Raw genomic sequence first — 20,955 nt, 5'->3', positions numbered from 1 at the left:
TTCTATAGATGTATACTAATTTATAATTCGATATAATAAAAAAACACAATATCTTGCAAGATTATCATCGAACTTAATTTGAATGCGAGCGATTCCCGCCATAACTAGGTAAATTTCTTGAACTAAAACAAACAGTTCAGTATTTTATTACGAGGAGATTCATCGAACTGTCTCCGTGGTTTTTGAAATTCACATACACATGCGCGGCTCTCAGATTGTCTACGATCGAGCAAGAAATCCAAAAAATGAACCAAAATGCTTACAGGGACAACTCGGATTATACCTCGGTAAGTACGCGGTAGGTTCTGCACACTGAGAAATAGACTTTAATGGTCGCTTACAAGCAAGCTTCAAAGCATGATGTGGAGTGGATGCCTATTTGTTAATTACTTTTTTGTTTAAACAATTCATTCCTTTTGGTGCAGACTCTGGAGACTCTCAGAACTGCCACTGGACCTACCCATAAATTGTTACAACTGACCACTTCGAACTGAATACATGTAGCCAGAAGAGTTCAATTGTGTATAAATTGTTCACTCGTGTTATGGAAATGCCAAACCTAATGATAATAAACTTTGTAACACTGGAATTTCATTATAAATATAAAAGCATTTTCTTACAGTATCATTGTATCCGACAAAGAAACAAAACTTCACAACATCTTCCCCGCATAGATAAAACGAATAGAAAAGTTTAATGAGTATAAATTGGAATAAGAATTCAAATGAAAGAGGTCAATGAAAAAAAAACACTAAAACTGACCATAGAAGAAAAATAAAATAGAATAGGATTGAAACATTGCTTGAAACAATTTCTTTAGCCGTGTTTGGTGAACAGATCTGAATAGCCAGGTACTCCCCCCCACCTTCCTCCTCCCCATCTCCTTCCCACTACCTTCAGCCTCACAACATACCCCAATTAGGCATGCCATAGTCTCACCGACTCCATAAGGTTAGGAGCAGTTGTGATTCTTGTGCGGTCTTACATAAGAGTTTTTTTCACAGGTTGTGTTTTTATTAATTGCATCTAAAGGAATTCGTAAGTCATCTATCCATCCATTTATATAAATATGAAATTTTTTATTTAAAATCTTAAATCTCCAAAAGTTCTTCACCAATTGCTTTGAAATTTGACACAATGTTGCATTCAAATACATCTCACCTGTGACATGTAAAATAATGTTTTTTTGTAAAATCTGTCAAATCCATCTGTTGGACAAACATGCTTTTTTGAAAAAACAGCGCCATCTGTCGGACGTAAAAACAACATGCGCTACTGTTTATCTATCTGCACAGACAGACTGAGCCACAACAATGTGTGGCGGGGTACAGCTACATTGAGAGTGATTAAAAAATGAATCACTCTTCTGTTCTGCGAAATCTCAATATGAATAAAGATTACCTATTAAACTTTTTTCTGAGTACTTTTCACAATTCAATGTTTTATTCCAATTGTGTTTAAAAGCGTCGGAAAAGTTTGGGGTCAACAGTTCATTTGACTAAACTTTTCATTGGTTAAAAATACTTAAACATTTTCCTAAGGTCAAAAGAACGCAGGTATATAGGCTACAGTCATTGACTAAAATAATACATAGATGGCTACAGTCCATTTAATTATTATTATTTTTTAATATTCTTAATCTGACGGGAGTCAAATCGATTTAATAAAAAATATAGATGAATTGTGAAATGTTTTAATTTAATTTATTTGCAATTGTTGCAAATTAGTTGCGTGACCTTCCATTTGCCCTTCCATAACGGCGCGGCAGCTGCCGGTGAATTCTGTAAAACAGTTCGTTTTTATCCGCTGTGGTGAGTGCGTGTCCGATCTTCAAGTAATATTATTATACATTTCCGATCATGTCTAAGGTAAGATATCCATAAACAATATTAATTCGACAAACCATGACAGAAATATATTTTATTTACTCGAATATAGTGTGTTACACCGCAAAGTTATGCAACTTTTACAAGATTTTGTAAATTCTTACATATCTGAAGGATTATTGTTTCTCCGCTGTCTATTTTTGTACGGGTACTTTATGTAATTTTTCTGCGTTTCTGGCGAATATTTTTACTGCATTATTTAAAAAAATACATTAGGCTAGTTTAATTCATCTTAAAATATTTATTGTAGCGAGTCGCAGATGAGATATTTTGCGAAATTTGACGTTGTTCTAGGTTCTGTCACTTAAAAAAGTATCGCGACACTTCCGTCAGCAGTGTACGCACACGCAGACACTTCTCTCTGGCACTCTGATACTTATTCCAGCCATACGTAGATTATCCCATCCATGCAGCAGCGGCGTGAAGGATAAAAGCATAAACCGTAGGGTGCGGTTCGAACTCGAATACTTTATTCCCCCTTATAATGCTCAACAATGAAACAAATCATTTATCCCCCTCGCTCTTGGCATACTTTATCTACTGTGACGTGCTCAATCGTATTGCTTTATACTGTTTATTTTGCAGAAACATCTAGAAGCGCGTAGGTAGGTACTTAAAATGGTTTTGTTATTATGTACTATTGTCAATGTCTTCAATGAATTTATTTAGAATCTAATAAGAACACCCAATACATGAATCAAAAGTTATATATTTCAGGTGGTAAAACGACAATCGCCTGCTGAACATAGTTTTTTTTAAATTGCAATTAAAACGAGTCTAGTCCGTCACTACTTGCGAAATTTCGTAGCAGCATATAACCCGCTTTGTCTCCATATCTGTCAAAGCATGAATCAACGACGTGTAGGTAGGTAGCTGTCGGCGGCCGGCGTAGTTTTTTTTCACGGCCTACATTATTTAATTTATAATTATTTACGAACACGTTTGAAGTCTGCACACATTCAATGCCAGTGGTTACATGTGTGCGGCGGTAAATAGTAAAAAAATAATAAATTATTTTTTTCCTATATGGTAGCTACCCTTTGTCGAGTTTCCCATAAAAATACTATTTCCAGTTTTCTCTATGCTCTAGCTAAATTTAAAGCAATTTTTATAAGTTAAAATCCACCGAATAATAGGTAATGATTATAATAATATTTATAATTCCAGTCAGTACGCCCGTGACTAGAGGTCAAATTAAAAGTCAAATACTCACAAGGCTTTTTCAACTCTTCGAAAATCAGAAAAAAAAGATATTCTATAAAATACAGTATGTTACGAGACGTGCTTGACTTACTTTGACCAGTGATTCCTGACATTATTAGTAGTAAAACATTCTAATGAAATTTTGGTCTCCGGTGACATTTACTGTTCTTTTCAAAATTATTTATATCAAAAACAATTAAAAAAAAAAGATTTTTTTTTAATAAATACATAAAAAAGTATTAAAAATGGCTCACCTTACGTTTTTTCGTCTAGACACAACTAAAAATACTGATAGCAGTGATAACGAAACAATAAATAAACATTTTATTATAAAAATTAATCAATTTGTTATCGTTTCATATAAAAATAAATGACAAATCGTAAATATAATCAGAAAATTTTCTCAATAATTCATCTGTGGTTAACTTTTTCATTTGGATATAGAGCGTGCTTTATATTAAAATCTTATTCTCCTTCTGACACTATTTAGATCATATTTCTCACAATGACAGGGACGCAACAATTTCTATGAGCTGTTCCGAAAAGCAAACAAATTGACTCTTCGGGTAATAGGTGTTTGTTACCAAAACCGAACAAATTAGCAAAATGAAAGCATAAAAAGATTTATGAAAATCTAGCTAATTTCTGCCCTGATTGCACCATTAGCGTCAGCTGATTCTCATGTTTATGGACATCGCTACCATCTGTCACCTACTCATAAATTGTGTCCTAATTTTACGATAAGAACCGCAATATTCCAGGAAATAACACACAGTCAATAAAAATTTCCAATCCACAGAAAGTATAAAGTTTTCCCGATAGTTTTTTCCGAGATTAGTGTAACGCTTTTATGGAACTTTTACTGAAAGACATAATTTACAATTAAGAGGAAGCTACAAGCCAAAAATGTGTATATTCTTGGTATACCTTATATCATAGGTAATAGGCATTACAATTGCTTGACAAAAGGAGTCTAGAAACGTTTGATTTCAAGCAAAAAACTGGTTTTTATTTATTTTGTAAATACTTTTATAAGAAAGATAAAAAGTTAATCAAGTGAAACTGTCACGGATAATCTTAGCTATAATACTGTATTTTTTAAAAGTTGTTTGATTTATGCGTTCATACATTTCTATTGAAAAAATATTTTTTTTAGTGGTTTAATTTATATTTTTTATTGAGTAATTATTATTTTTATTTGTATTCTACTCAATCGAAGCGATAGGAAAACCTTCAATTTATCTAAAGCATATTTTTTGGTATTCATAATGTACATCAATTCGTTATAAAGATTAATCAAAATAGTGATTTGGCATTGCTTCGCCTTAAGTATATGACGATAATAATTATAATTTCAGTAAGTGGAAATAGCACCGTTGTATCGTGATAAAGCTATTATATAATTAAATTTAGAATTATTAGTCTTTCCGGTTTCACAGATGGAACAATTGTATAAAAATATTATTCACCAATTTAAAAAAAAAACTTTAATCTAGTCCATTCGCAAAATTGATAAACATGTATCTTCTGTCCTTGTTGCTAAGAGATAATGTTGTTTCTTTCCATTGTTATCAGCATTTATAACCATAACCGTTTTTAAACTTTTTTGACGAGGTAAAAATTTTTCAATGAATGCAATGCAAGGTAAAAATGAAAAACACTTATCACCGCCGTTTTAATACCTTCTTGCACTGGGTTTAGCAGGATTTTGTACTAAAACCTGATAAACCCAGTGCAAGAAGTTCGAAAACGGGTCTTTTGAACTGTCATGTCAGTGCAGTTTAAACAGCATGGCTTGTATTAAAAAATATGGCGGTGGTTTTTATATATTCCTGAAGATCAAAAATACTTATTTCGGTTGTCTGTAACATGCGTTATGCCTGCGTGAAATTATTAACGTTAATGAACTCAAATTTTCATTGAATTTAATTATCATTTTCAAAACTAGTTGTATGAAGAACAATTCAGACAAGCGATATCAAAATTGGAATTAAAATATCCCGTGATTTTTACGGATCTGCGCTAATATTTTATAATTTGCCAGCGAGTCGACATTAAAAAATAAATAAATCGAGTAGAAGTTACGTCTGTAAAAATCACGGATTGGTTGATCAATTAACAATATTTATAGGGGTTGGGAAATGATGAGGAAGGGTTGGGTACCTATTTAGGTATCAGTTATCGCTTAACAGCATTAAAATAATTTTAAATAAAAAAAAATGAATTGGAAAAGGCGACCCTGGCACACATATGTATTTCTTATCCATTCGCCTGGTTACAGTACCTACTCTAATGGAACTAATCACTAATCAGTAATCGGTCACTAAACAAGTTGTTTTAAATTACTGGCAGGTAGGTAGGTACCCACTTGGTATCAGTTATCACTTAGCCTTCTCGTGAAATTGCAAATTTCATCAAACTCCTAACCACGGGTATATAACATCTCTGATACAGTGTTTTCCGTCTTAGTTGTACTGTTATTATTAGTATCTTCGTTCGTCATGTCATAACTCGTGGCATAATAATTATAATTATAGTAGTAATGATAAAATGATAATTGATATGTAATATGCAAGACGTAAGATGCATCGGAGACCTTCAGTCGGTAGTGAATTAGTTTAGAAAATAAACTGACAGTTAGATACCCGTTTTCGGACTTCGTCTGTTCATTTTCCATGGGGTGAAACCCATTAAATTTATAATAAAAAAGTTCATTTTCCACAGCACGATCTGTGGTGGTTTTGCCATAGAAAATGCACATTCAAAATTAATGAATATAGAACGTCCACGACGCAAACAAAACACGATGTGATCTAACTTGATTTTGATTAATAATAAATAAACAGTCCAAAGAAAATTATTAGCTCATAAATATTTATATATATTTTTTTTTCATATGGGGTTTGTTCGAAAAGGGAAATTTGCATAAATTTAAATGTTATTGAGTATATATGTGTATTCATCAAACGTATTTTCTACATACTAGCTACATAAACTCTCCAATTTATTTAATGTTATGCGCCTGTCTGTAGGAACCTATTAAAATACAAAATATTTTCCTGGCCCCGCTTTCCGGTTTAGCGGGAAACCGGCGTGTATAGTACGTTTAATAATGTACCTAATTATTTGCCAATTTGTTATGGGTAGTGAATAATAATTAATATCAATAAAACGCACTATGTTATGATTCTGATTTTGTTATAAAACTTGACGATCTGAACCACTTACATCACAATAAAATCTGAACTGATTAAGCTGGGATCACACCATATCTGTTCTATATTCTTGACCTATTCATTATTCATAGAATATTTGAAAATAGATCAGAGAGAACAGACTTTTTTATGCGATAGAAACCCAAAGTTGAATCGAGTTTACTTTTCGTTCTATGAAATAGACCATAGAATAAATAGATAAGGGAACAGTAGATGTTATAGAAAACACTAAACACATGGAAATCATATTAAAGAGGGCATGTTTAAATGTATTTGTGCATACCGACAGTGGTTCAAACTGGTTCGAACTAGCTTGGTACACCCGCACGCAGTCCTCTCTTACCTCGCAGTAGTCCTACGATACAGCACACCACTACAGGAGCAAGAATCTATTTATTATGATTTACCTGTAGGTACCTACCTATATAGTTAGGTATTATGTTGATTTGTTATGGATTCTTTCAAATGAACACTATTATTCACTTGTTCTTCATTTATTTTAATTTTACAGAGTAATGTCTACACCAGGAGCGTAACGTTGCCCCAACCGATATTAACTGTTTTGTATCTAATAAAATTAGCTCTCGTAGGAGACTTGCAGTGCTTACATATGTGTTACAACCATCAATGTCTATAAGGTAAATCAATATTAGTTGGGCTAAGTCAGATGCCAAATATTTATACAAATAGTTTGTCACAACAACAATTACAGATAGTTCTATCAGTTATAACAAACTTGACTGAAACAATAGATTATTACAATACAATGTTGACATTAATGTTGAAATAGATAAAATAATGTAATCTTATTTTACAGTTCACAAAAAACATAACACAGCCTGGATCAAAAACCAAGATATTTTATTTTTTCAAAACATAATAACTCCAAACCAAACATAACTAAACCATAAAAAGTGTATAATAAATAAACACGTTTTTAGAGATTTTACCAACTTACTCACACTTACAATACAAATATATGCCCTTAATATACCTATATTAATATTTTTTTTTACATATTTATTATGAATATTCATTTTACAAAAACTATTAAAATTTTATGAATATTCAATTTACAAAAACCAAAAAAAAAAAAAAATTAAAATTAAAACTTGTAAAAAATGAAAAACTTTCTTCTACAACACATAAATACTTGTCACACCTATACATAACCACGTAAACACCTCAGCACAGGTTCTCCTAGTGAGGTTTTCACGAAACATACAATATTAATCACATACAGTTTCACCTTCTCAAACCTACCTTACACACAACACATTATAGTTATAAGTTTGAAATGTATCATGTACAAATATAAATAATTATGTGAATACTGTAAATATTATATATAAATAAATAAAATAAAATAAATAAGTTCAAAGTACTATTGGACAAGATGCATAGGTACATAACCTTATGATTCTATTAGATACAGTAACAGTTAATATCAGTTGGAGTAACAACCGCTCTATGTTAAGTTTTTTCAATATATTGTAATTATTTTATGTTAAATATAATACATAATTTAGGTATAAAGTGTTGCGCATTTGAGGAACTCTCGGTGTTTTGCTTCTCTGTGTTCTGTGGAAATAACAAACTTAAGTGGCTACTTACGTAATTTATTAATTGTTGTTAAAAGTAGAATTATTGGTTATCTGTTTAACTTGGACTTGTAAGCATTAATTTGCATTTGGTACAGACACCCTATGACCATAACATGACGATTAATTTTATGATATAACTACTGAATACCACAGTCCATAACGGACGCGTCGCTTGACACTTATTTGCGCCTCAATGCATTTCTCAATCAGGGAAGCCAAAGTTCCACTGATTTCTGACAACGGGATTCTTGTGTGTTGTCATAGAAGAAACATATCATATAGCGCTAACCATCACGCCGTTTTGGAGGGTTGAGTACAGAGGGTAGACCCACAACTCTTTGGTATATTTGCTTCATCGAACGTCATATATCGTCTTGTACATAATACATACGCACTCTTCTGTACGGAGAAAACTTACTGATATAAAATATTGTTAATTTATTAAAACTCTGGTCAAATTATTTGTATTCCTGTTGAAAACTGGACTGCAGGATTGAATTGACAGGTTTTCTAACAAAGTAACAGTAAAACGCGAAAGTGTTATGAGGACGGTGTAACACGTGTTCGTAAAATTTCGTCATTATATTTATCAGGAAAAGGAAATCTGCATTAACTCGTGTTCCAATATATTCTGAATGGACTTATATTTCATCATGAAATGGATTGCAATCTCGTTTTTAACAGGATTCCAATATCTCGGCCATACTCGTGGTTCTCCGTGTGTTATTCGGACCCGAATCAAGTAACCGGTCAGTGGCTGAGTTGGCATCGCGCCTGGATCCCACCCAGGCGTAGTGTGTTCAATTCCTCGGCTGCTAAGTCCTCCATCACGACACAATCAACCTTTTCCGCTTACTGTGATGGTAGAAGGATATTTTCAAATATTGTCAGGTTAGTCGTAACCTGGGGATGTTTGTATTTCTTTATAAAAAAAAATATTTGATTCATTTGGTCCTGTCATGTCTTCTTCGGGCGTCCCCGATTTCTTCTACAATTGATTTTTATTATAATATTAGTATATAAAACTTCCATACTGATTTTACCATGTTTGTAAAACATGCTTGTATTATTATTATTATTATTATACACGCCATGATAGCTATTATCTTTTTCAAGTGTCTAATTAAGCATCGAGGTTTATCATAGCATATTTGTATAAAAACCATAACAATGGTTTCTAATATAATGTATGCAACCGGTAACATGGTGTTTCTTTCTTATCAAGAGGTGATAAGCACACTGTATAGTGATTTATGATCTAAATTATTACGTGTTATCACTTTCGTAATCACATTCCCGCCAAAAGTACGTCAGAACGCTGTAGCCTCGCTTTTCCGCGATGACTTTTTACAAAAGATTTCATTGGAATATATCGCGACTTCCGCCTTGCGGTCATCCAAGTCTAGGGTTTATTATTAGACCATTGGTATTAAATAATCTATAGAGATGTTAGATGCAGTACCATAGCTAGTTGCTTGTAATATCAATCTGTTGTCAGTAGAAATAACGCGGCGCGGGAGCACGGATAACATACCGTAATTTTAGAGGAAAAATAGGCCACCCCGAATCACTTACTCAAAAATTCTGTTTAATTATAGAGTCACCTTTCATCCATTTTGTTTTCTCCCCTGTCAAATAATTGTAGGTTATGTAATATATCGATCGCCACCCGCAGGCCATTGTCTGTGGTCGGAAAATCGGGAAATTCAAACACGGGAAGTTCGTATTATTATTTTTTGTGGGAAAAGAATTATACGTATCAATTTACTGTATTTATTTTTAGTGAATAGTACTTAATTACGACTGATTTTATTTTTTTATTCTATTTTCAAATTATGATTGGTATAATTGTTTTGAAAAATAGATTTAAATAGTTAGGGGAGGAAAATAAAAGGAATTCGAGTTATTTATTTGAAGCTCACCTGAGTTTAGATTATTCCATATTTTCCGTGCATGTTTTCAGCAAGTGTAAATGTAATCTGTGGGTACTTTCTCAGTGCGATTTTCCGGCGCCAGGGGGAGAGGGAGGTATTGCTCTGAAGGGCAGTTGAAGAACAATTACGTCAAAGTGTTATTTAACCAGTGCAGAGCGGTGGTCGTCTTTCTCCGGGCTTTTCGCACAGTTTCCGTCAAAATGGTGTGGCCCACAGCTTTCGACAGCGGAGATTCGGTCGTGAAGGTAAATAGAGAAAGTGTAGCGAGTTATTTTTACAATTTTCGCAGTGGGGAGATGGCGGCCCGCCGCTTATTTTGACATTTAGGTTATGCGGCGCCGGAGGAAAATCTCAAAATCGATACGACATTTCCACCTTCCTGCTGATTTTGACGTTTACGAAAATACTATGTGTTCGACCTCGTGGCGGGCGGATTTATGAAAATATACGCTTATTAACTGCAAAATCCTTATAAAACTTTTCTATGCGAAAAATAAACCGTTCTCATTATTTAAATCTGAAATTTTAATGCATTACTTGCATAGGTTTTCACTGCCATTCCTGCAATAATTCTAACCATCTTGACCTACACATCTGAACCTACCGTAACTGAAAAAATATTTTTAAATTTTAAACATAGAATATGCCTTTATTCATTCATTTGTAATTTTACGAGGTGAGTGAAAGCTCATCTTAGTTCGTCTTTTTGTTTTTGCATTCCCCTTGCAAGAGTTTTAGTAAATAACTAGTTGAAGTCCCCGTCGTTGCCCGGGCTTTACGCAGATTTTTTTAGAAATATATATGTCAATAATATATTTTAGAAAGTAACCTTCCTATTGTTTTGAAGGACAATCTATAGTGCATAAAATTTCATCAATCTCGGAACAAAACTGTCGATTTTCATTAGAATACAAAACCCTCTATAGACGCTCCCCTTTATACATATGTGTACATATTATGTACTTATGATGTTTTTTTTTGTTTTATTAAATTCCTTAAGGAGATTTATTTTATATGGGGCACATTAAATAAAACCAGAAGTTTTTCCTGTCAATTTATATGACTGTACATATTGCTCGATGTAGACGACACTTAACATAAACCTATAAGTACTACGAGGAATCAATAACACCACATAATCACGACTCACTGAAAAGCTTTTGTGGCTTGACACGGAATCAGTTAATTTTTTCTTTCTGACTTGAAATACTGTCCCCACAAGAGTTATACGAGTACAGCTTCTCGACAGGATTGATTGACCAATCAATGTTATGTTTGTTTGGCTTCTCCAATTGAATTCTGTCAATCCATTATTACTTTAAGTTCTATTAAGGATATATTTAAGTAGTACACGTTCATTTTACTACAGTAAAAAAGATTTACCCATTGGCAAAACTCTTTTAAAAATGAATTATTCTTTATCGTGTGAAAGATGAAAAGTCCTAGAGCTTTTTTGTTGCTATTATAAATTATTTAGGCATCAAATTCATGAAAATCTTTTTCATAATTTTGGAAAAATGGAACCTGGAAAAACGTACTTAGAAGTTACGAAATGTCGCTGACATAATGTTTTTATTCACTGTTGAATCATTATTTATTTAATGTAATGACTGATGATATAATGACTAATGGCAGGTCTCGCGTAGGTTACACTGGTCACACTGAACAACCGAACAATGATAAAAGTAAAAAATTAACACACCTACCAAATGAAAATGTTGGCGAAAATCTGCGCGTCTCAATAAATATATTTACAATATGGCGTCGCGCAGTTTCAGTTTTTTTTTAAATAAATAATTATAGTTTGGTAGGTACTCAGATGCATTACAGCATTACCGTACACGAGTGCAAAACGAAATAATCCATTCTTGATGATCGGGTGGGTATTTTTATATCATTTATGCAAAATTTTGCAATTGCAAATTTTTCTCCTTGCAAAATTTGTATCTTCAATTTCTCTAAATATGTGACATTTTATTGAGTATGGCTGTACCATGCCACGCGTTGCTGTGTCTCAGCCTGTTTGTGCAGATAGAGAAACAATAGCGCGTGTTGCTTTTACGTCCAACAGATTTTTATCCTTAGAAAAATTCACACAATTTATTATTATCTATTTACATTTCATAGAAAAAGCTATGGAAGGTGTTGTCCAAGTATGGAGTGAATACGAATCTGACTCAGGCAATTGCGTCTCTGTATGAGGGAAGCGTTGCATGTGTTAGGGTGAACGGTGGTTTTACGGGGTGGTTTGATATCACGAAAGGTGTTAAACAAGGCTGCGTAATGTCACCGTGGTTATTCAATCTATACATGGATAATTGTATGCAAGAATTGAAAGAGGTGGGATTGGGCGCGAATTTGAGTAATCTTAAAGTATGTTGCCTGTTGTATGCTGATGATGCGGTGCTGATTGCTAATAGTATGGATGATCTGCAGTCTCTCGTGTCTAGGATGAACGAAGTATGCGTGAAGAATGAGTTAATGATGAATGTAAGTAAGTCTAAAGTAATGGTGTTTGAAAGAGAAAGTACGAAAACAGTGTGCAATATAGCTGTGAATGAGGAATACTTGGAGCAGGTGGATGAATTTGTGTATTTAGGAAGCATGTTTACGAGATATGGGAAGGCTGACAGAGATATTGAAAGAAGAGTAAATGCAGGTAACTCCATTAATGGAGGACTGAACGCAGTTGGCGCTAACAAAAAATTGTCCAAAGAAGCGAAGTTAGCAGTCCACAATGGAGCGCTGGTACCTACCCTGATATATGGAAGTGAGGCATGGAACTGGCAAAGAAAGGATGAAAGTAGATTGAATGCTGTTGAAATGAGATCCCTGAGGCGTATGTGTGGTAAAACCATGTATGATCGTGTGAGGAATGTGGATATCCGCAAAGAGTGCAAGGCTGATGTAAGCGTAATGAGTAAGATCAAGAAAGGGACGCTTAGATGGTTTGGGCATGTAGAGCGAATGAGCGAAGAAAGGAGTGTAAGGAGAATATACGATGCAAATGTGAATGGTAGCAGAAGTCGGGGACGCCCGAGGAAGACATGGCACGACCAAGTGAATCAGATACTTGAGTCGGGTCATGTCAAGAGTCAGAACAATAGAAGAGTATATATGAGACGATGTATGAATGTGAATGAGGCAAGGAGTGTGTGCCAAGACCGAGTTGTTTGGCGGTTCGTCCTCTCTGCCTACCTGAAGAAAGGTTACAAATTATACAAAAAAAAACTTAGTTATTTAAAGAGCAATTAAATATATTTACTGTTTTAGAAATTTCATTCAATAGCATCATTCCTTTTGTCATGTTATGCTGTGCTAGAACATCTGTTCTACCGTGTGGTATCTTGAACAAATCGTGGTGACGACTACGGCTCACGTTTTCAGGCACTTACCGATAAATCATAGCATTCCATTTCATATATTATTCCACAAATCTTCGTTATTTCGCAGCCCGATACTTTAAATACTAGGCTTAGGACGGGTTGTTTCGGAGAACTTGAACAATTCTTCAAATTTCAAAGTTAATTTTCAAGTTCTGTGAAAGACATTTTTAAGTTCTGTTTTTATTTCAGTTCTGTCAAGAAACTAGCCTATAATGATATAATAACAGAATTTGAATAGGACTTTCACAGAACCCGTAAATGAACGTTGAAATTTGGTGAATTGTTCAAATTCTCCGAAACAACCCGTCCTTAATCTATTTTGTAACCTATCGTTTTTTATTATTATTAATGTAGCAGCAATAACATAGCATTTCAAATGCATTTATTTCAAAATAAAAAAAATACTTTTTTGATATTGCACAAATAAAATGACGTTACAAAATTACGGAGATTTTTTCGAGGACAGATATCTTTTTCCTTACTGTTTTTCACCGGTATGAAAATAGTTCAGATATGCATGTACGTGAGTACATACACAGTATATAATATCTGATTTTGAGAAAGATTAGGTGAAGCGAGATAAGGGAATAATTGAGTTATGTCGTAGTTGCAGCTAAACATAACATAGCGACACTTACTACAAATAATACAAATGTTTGTATATTTAGAATTAACGGCACAATTGTCATTTAAATTACAATACGTGAAAGTTATTGATTGTTATAGTACAATACGGAAAGAAAGAAAAAAATTAAATAAGTTAAGAAGAATAAATAATACATATTAGTACGAACTTATTTAACAAAAATAAAGATGAAACAAAACAAAACTGTTATGCAGTGATCTCATTAATATAAGCACTGCTAAAATGTATCAGTACAGATTTATATTGCGATAGAGGCATATTAAAAACATCAGCTAATATTGCGTACGAGTTACCAGTGGTGTGTAATCTATTTATAACAGAATTGTATCCTGAAACTGATTGTTACAATAATACATACTAGGGAACCTTGATTTAATGTCAGGAACATGAAAGTGAATCAACATTAACGTATCAGGGCTATCCAATAATTTAATGGTAGGAACATGAAAGTGAATCAACATTAACGTTTCAGGGCTATCCAATAATTTAATGGTAGGAACATGAAAGTGAATCAACATGAACGTATCAGGGTTATCCAATAATTTAATGGTAGGAACATGAAAGTGAATCAACATTAACGTATCAGGGCTATCCAATAATTTAATGGTAGGAACATGAATGTGAATCAACATTAACGTATCAGGGTTATCCAACAATTTAATGGCAGGAACATGAAAGTGACTCAATATTAACGTATCAGGGCTATCTAATAATTTAATGGTAGGAACATGAAAGTGAATCAACACTGACGTATCAGGGCTATCCAATAATTTAATGGTAGGAATATGAAAGTGAATCGACAGTAGCGTATCAGGGCTATCAAATAATTTAATGGTAGGAACATGAAAGTGAATCAACATTAACGTATCAGGGCTATCCAACAATTTAATGGCAGGAACATGAAAGTGACTCAATATTAACGTATCAGGGCTATCCAATAATTTTCTATTATTATTGTTCTCAGTAATATTATAAAAGTAGTCCAAATTTTTAACACTGGATTTACGTACAATATCTAATTTAAAAAAAACGCACATGAGTCCCAACTGCTCACAACCGTTTGGAGTCAGTGAGACTGGTAGTGGGGAGGGGAATGAGATGGGGAAGAGGAAGTTGTGGAAGTACCTGGCTATTCAGATCTGGTCACCAAACACGGCCAAAACCATTTCAAGCTGCGCTTCGATTCTGAATGACGGTCTTACACCAGGGCGATACTGAGAGCATCTTTCACCCTGGAACATGCCGAAAATATACTATATATTAAAATAAATGAGTAAATTGTGAAATAACACAAATTTATTACATACAATTTACTTGCGCACGCCGGGATTTGAACCCGCCACTTCCAGCTTGCTAGTCGAGAGTCTTACCACGAAAGCAGTCAAAACTTAGATACTAATAACAAAAAAAATTAAATAAGTTGAAAAAACATATCTTTAGTAGGTACTTGATAGAATAAGCAATTATTGACTTTTTTTTTTTTATAGTGAATACCTCACAAGAGTCCCAACTGCTCCCGTCTGGAGCCAGACGGGAGCACTGAGACTATGGCATCCCCAATTGGGGGATGTTGTGAGGCTGAAGGTAAGTGGGGAAGGGAAAGAGGAAGGTGGGGAAGTACCTGGCTATTCAGATCTAGTCACTAAACACGGCTAAAGCCATTTGGAGCAACGTTTCAATTCTGAATGGTGGTCTTACACCAGGGCGATACTGGTAGTATCTTCCACCACTATCAATTATCAATATTAATTATTGACTATCAATAATTATAACTATAACACGTGCATTTTTATTCGTTAACGTAACCCTTTCACGATTTTAGCTTGTAAAATATTTACTTAGTAGATATTTAGTAACCCTCACTTCAAGTTAATGGGAGCAGTCCTTGCATTATGAATGAAGTCTGAGACAGACCACGCTATAAGCGCGCAATATTTTCGTGGCTTGGCCTATTTCAGCATATCGCTCGCCATACATTTCCATTGGTATTGTAATGCGAGCGATATGCTGAAATAGGCAAAGCCATGATGCGTATACCGTGATGTGTAGCCTACCTTATGAAGTATAATTAACGACCTAACTTTTTGCATTCCTATTGGGATGGAATAAATTTCAGATTAAAAAAAATATCTCAGATCATATTTCAGATATGAATGTATTTTAGTGGATATTCGATATGTGTAATGGTGTAAGGGTACGTATTCATTTGCGAACCGAAACGCGAACCGTACCACGATTTACGGGAAAGGAACCAATCAACTGCAAGCGGCGTTTCGCGCCATTTGCGGTTGCTTCGTATCTTTCCCATAAGTTGAGGTTCAGTTATGCAGTTCGGCTCACGGATGTATACGTAGCATAAGACCGTGTAAGATGGGACAATAACCCTAAAATAAAGACGGAATCTTAACGTCGTAAGTGAAGAAGCCGTGCACAAAAATATACAACACGCGGCCCAGTGTATCGGACAGACCTACGGTTGAATTTGCTCTAGCAAATCTCTAAAACAAATTGAGAATTTTAACGATATGCGCGATGAAGTCGTGTAAAAACAGATTTCAAATTTATAAAAGTGTGATTAATTTTATTAGGTGATTAAGAGGAAGCTACATGCCAAAAATGTGTATATTCTTGGTATACTTTATATCGTAGATAATAGGCATTAAAATCGCTTGATAAACGGTGTCTAGAAACGTTCAATTTCAAGCAAAAAACTAGTTTTTATTTATTTTGTAAATAATTTTATAAGAAAGCGAAAAAGTTAATCAAGTGAAACTGTCACAGATAATCTTAGCTATAATACTGTATTTTTTTAAAGTTGTTTCCTTTATGCGTTCATACATTTCTATTGAAAAAAAAATAGTAGTTTGCATTTATATCTTTTATGGAGTAATTTAATTTTACATTTTTATTCTACTCAAGCGAAGCGATAGGAAAACATTCAATTTAACTAAAGCATAATTTTTGGTATTCATAATGTACACCAATTCGTTATAAAGATTAATCAAAATAGTGATTTGGCATTAAGCTTCGCCTTAAGTAACAAATGCCTATTTTTAATTGATTTTTTTTTGTTTTTTTTTATTCCATTGTATATTATATTATATTGTCCCAGAGATATAAATAATATATTTTTTTAACTTCCATCTTTATACCGACCATGAAAAGTACATTCGTCTGCAATTCGCATAAGTTATTGATAAGTTAATAAAAACGCGCAGTTGGTATTTGGTATGGTGGTTGAAAGTATTTTATCTGCACTTTGCTATTTTACTCAAACAATGTGTCAATTGCATTGTCAACAGTATTGTCACTTATCAGCGAGTGTCATTAAAGGACAATTAGTAGGTTTTGTATTTTTATACCAGAAATAATAACTTTTATAAAATTAGGTAGGTAGGTACCTACTTCGTTTTATTTTTAACAATTTATAAAATTCTTATTAGTTTCGTTACATTATCATGACTTCTTCATGGCAATTATTATACGTCTTCGTCTGGATTGATTTAGAATGAGGGAGACCTTCTGACCTCTCCGGCCGGACTCTCTCGACCCATCGCCTTGCACAGCAGTGGGAGGGATGGATTAATACTCCGTCACTGGACACAATGACCCCCAGATTCCATCCTACCCCTCACACCTTTTTATTTAATAGAACTGCCTCTCCTTCCTTCTTAACAAGACCCTGCACACAGCATCCCCTAAGACGACATAGTCCCTGAGGGAAATAATTTTCCTCAGGGTCTCCTGTGTGAAGATAATGTAGATGTTTTTAAATATTGCCACGCTATTCGTAACCTTGCGTAACCCAGTAAAGTTACTTTAAAAAAAGGGGAAATAAACAATTAAATTGAAATCGTATGTAGGTAGGTACTTGACACATTTTAATTGCTTTTCTTACAGAAATAATTTTAAAATAAATCAACGAATAAGTACTGACTAAACAATTTTTTTTTTGTGCTTAAGTGCGATTTTTATGAACAATACAGGTACCTATTTATATATATTTTTAAATTATGTAGTTTGGGCCAGTTTTGGCACGCTTTTGCTGCGCCCACATTCGCCAGTTTGTTTATTTTGGTTTCAAAATGTGTGATATTTCGGTTGCAATCTTCAGAAACTATTGCCACAGTATGATAGTGAAGATTATCATAATACATATTTTATCTGTTTTAGTATGGTATTAGCAGATTAATTTCTTAAGATTTTGTATTCAAGAGAGATTATCAGAATAATAATCATTTGGTTGGATTATTGGTTGACTGATTATTAAAAAAATCATAAATATATAATGAATTATTGAAGAAGATAATACTAATAATTTAAACGAAACATTATACAGAAAAATAAAAAGATAATGGTCTCAACTGGGAATCGAACCCAGGATCTCTGTCTCATTGAGACCATGTCTTTAACCACTCGACCATTAGAACCTAATTATTATACTATGTCATTTTTTGTCGATCTCATACTTGAAATTCAGAATTAGCAGTACCTATTATAATGATTTATGATGAATTAACGGAGAAATCTGAAACCCGTTGGATTGCTTTTATTTATAAATATTTAAAATAAAGCCGATAATCTGTTTTATGATCCACTAAAAACTCTCAAATGGTGAGTGATGGTGTCACGAAATTAGCTTTCTTTGTCTGGAATTTCTAGGTAAAATATCTATTTTAAAATTTATTTTGTTATTGTGTAGTTTAGTATATATTAGAATACTGTTTAAAATGTAACTTTTAAATACCTACGCCATTTAAATCAAGAGCTATGGAGCTTTGAAAAATCATTTTAAATGTCATAATAATGTTTGTTCCATATTTTAAAATCCAATCTTGAACAAATAAACTAGAAATCGGACATTATGCAAATATTGCTAAATTTAGTTTTAATATAGTGCATAACTGTATTGATAACGCATTTCTCTTGGAATGCTATGGCTTATACCAAGCCTGAAAACTTCAGTTGTAGTCATCGCCACAAATTATTAAAGATACCACACGGCAGAACAGATGTTCTAGAACAGCACCGGAAATGGAAAATAATGCATATTAATTAAATAGCTATTTATTTTATTTGACGTCTTATCTTCACACGGCGTTTTGACATAATAATATTAAATATTTTTTAGTTTAATTTTTCACTAAACCCAATCTAAGAACCTATCTGTAGGTAAAAGCCATGCATTGGAATATAAAAATAAGTGAAAACTGTTGATTGGACGAATATCTTGTAGCAGTTCGAAATGGTTCCATACTAAATAATATTTGACCTGTCAGCGGCTGAGTTGGCATCGCGTCTGGTTCCCACCCAGGCGTCATAAGTTCAATTGCTCGGCTGGCTAAGTCCTCCATCACAACACAATCAACATTTTTCGCCTACCGTGGTGGTATTAGGGTGATTTTTTTTTAATTATCAGGTTATTCGTAACCATTCCCTGGCTTCAGTCCTTCGCCATTCGTCTCCGTCTTCATTTCTTCCCGTCCTGCTCCAATGTTCTTCTACCCAGTCTATCTACCTCTTCCTTGGCCTGAATTCTTCTGGGTGGTTTGGTCATAACTGGTAATTGTATTTAATATTGTGTTGTATATTAATATGACATGTGTTTTGTGTGCAGGTTGCTGCAGTCCCCGCGACGCAGTTGCAGGCGGCAGATGCCGGAACGCACCTGGACCATATGTGCACCTTGGACATTGACTCCAAGGCGCCCTTCGTGCGTCTTTCAGGGATCATCTGCACCATTGGTAAGTCAACGCTACTTAAAAAGTCTTCATTATTGATACAAAGATGGTCTGTATTGCACTATTCATATCCTATGTGCTTTCTCCCATGTTTCCCCTTCTTTAAGGTTAAACGCAATGCTCGTTGTATTCTACGTGTTCACAGATGGCGTTAATTAATTAATTTTGTTTAAATACGCTTTTGCAAGGTATTGCTTTACAGTATTAAGACAAATTATTTGTTTGCGCCCGTATATACGCAATATGAATATGAATCAATAGTTTTGTTCGTTTAAAGACTTAATTCTTTCGAGAAAGGCACACAAATACAATATTTTACCGATAATTCAATCCAATATTGTATTTGTATGCCTTTCTCGATAGAATTGAGTTTTTATATGGACAAAACTATTTATTCATATTCATATTGCGTATATGAGGGCGCAAACAAATAATTTGTCTTAATACTGTAAAGCAATACCTTGCAAAAGCGTATTTAAACAAAATTAATTAATTAACGCCATCTGTGAAGACGTAGAATACAACGAGCATTGCGTTTAACCTTAAATAGGACAGGATTGTAGCCCAGTCCATTTAATAAACTTTTTCACTGTTCATCAGCTTCATACACTCCCTTGACTCAATGAACTTTACAGAAACGGGCGGTCAGCTTGATAGATTTCCCCATCTTGGGAATGCTGTTCTTATGGTATTTCGATGGAAGATTCTCCGAAGGACTATCTTCATTGATTCCTTTGGCACCGATGCGTAGTCGTCGTAGTGCGTAGTCACGTCAAAGGCGCGCCAAACATTCGTACACGGTTGTCATTTGTCACACAAGAACGTATCGTTTCTATGGCTTGTTCTCGAGTTAAATCAGCTGCGGAATGATTTGCCGGCGTCTGTTTCCTCCCTCCTACAACATGGGTTTCTCCAAGACATTAAAAGATGCTGTACACAGCATCGCCAAAGTAAGGAGTTAAGGTTTAAAAAAAAATACACACAATTGCAAGCTCCCAACTAGCAAATAAATAATTAAGCAGTCTTAAGCGCGCAAATTAAAGTACTATAATAGTGTATACGAGCCTCCCCATCAATGTTCATGTCTTGCTAGTTGGGAGCGGCATCGTGTAGCCCGTCTGTGCGAAGCTAATGACCGCATGAACAGTGAACAACTCCACAATGGGGACCTCTAGTGTCTGAGACATTGTTACTGTAGATGATTGGATTTTTTTAATCCTTTTCATATTTCCTACAGCTATTGGTGCTTTCCACTCCAAACAGCTGCGTGTGTCTCCTGAGATGTAATTGTTCTGATACGTACACCGTAGGAAAATATACAATTTTTTTGTTTATTCTGA

At 34.0% G+C, this 20,955-nt stretch overlaps 1 protein-coding gene across 2 annotated transcripts in view; it reads left to right on the top strand.

Moving 5' to 3' along the window:
- Positions 1-1,726: 1,726 nt before the first annotated feature.
- The window catches only part of LOC149423260 (pyruvate kinase-like), a 36,324-nt gene continuing 17,095 nt past the window's right edge, over positions 1,727-20,955 (top strand). The window contains exons 1-3 of one of the 2 annotated variants that reach the window (XM_089632620.1): positions 9,397-9,443; positions 9,872-10,087; positions 19,492-19,618. In XM_089632620.1, the coding sequence (XP_089488746.1) occupies positions 10,043-10,087; positions 19,492-19,618 (172 nt within the window). In that variant the 5' untranslated portion in view covers positions 9,397-9,443; positions 9,872-10,042. Of the gene's footprint in view, positions 1,869-9,396; positions 9,444-9,871; positions 10,088-19,491; positions 19,619-20,955 lie in introns of those variants that run through there. The other variant, XM_089632621.1, reaches the window with a different exon arrangement.

Source organism: Hesperophylax consimilis, chromosome 6 (genome assembly GCF_061612785.1).
Source record: "Hesperophylax consimilis isolate HC1 chromosome 6, BYU_Hcon_1.0, whole genome shotgun sequence".
Taxonomy (NCBI): domain Eukaryota; kingdom Metazoa; phylum Arthropoda; class Insecta; order Trichoptera; family Limnephilidae; genus Hesperophylax; species Hesperophylax consimilis.
This window is presented reverse-complemented; position numbering and strand designations above follow the sequence as displayed.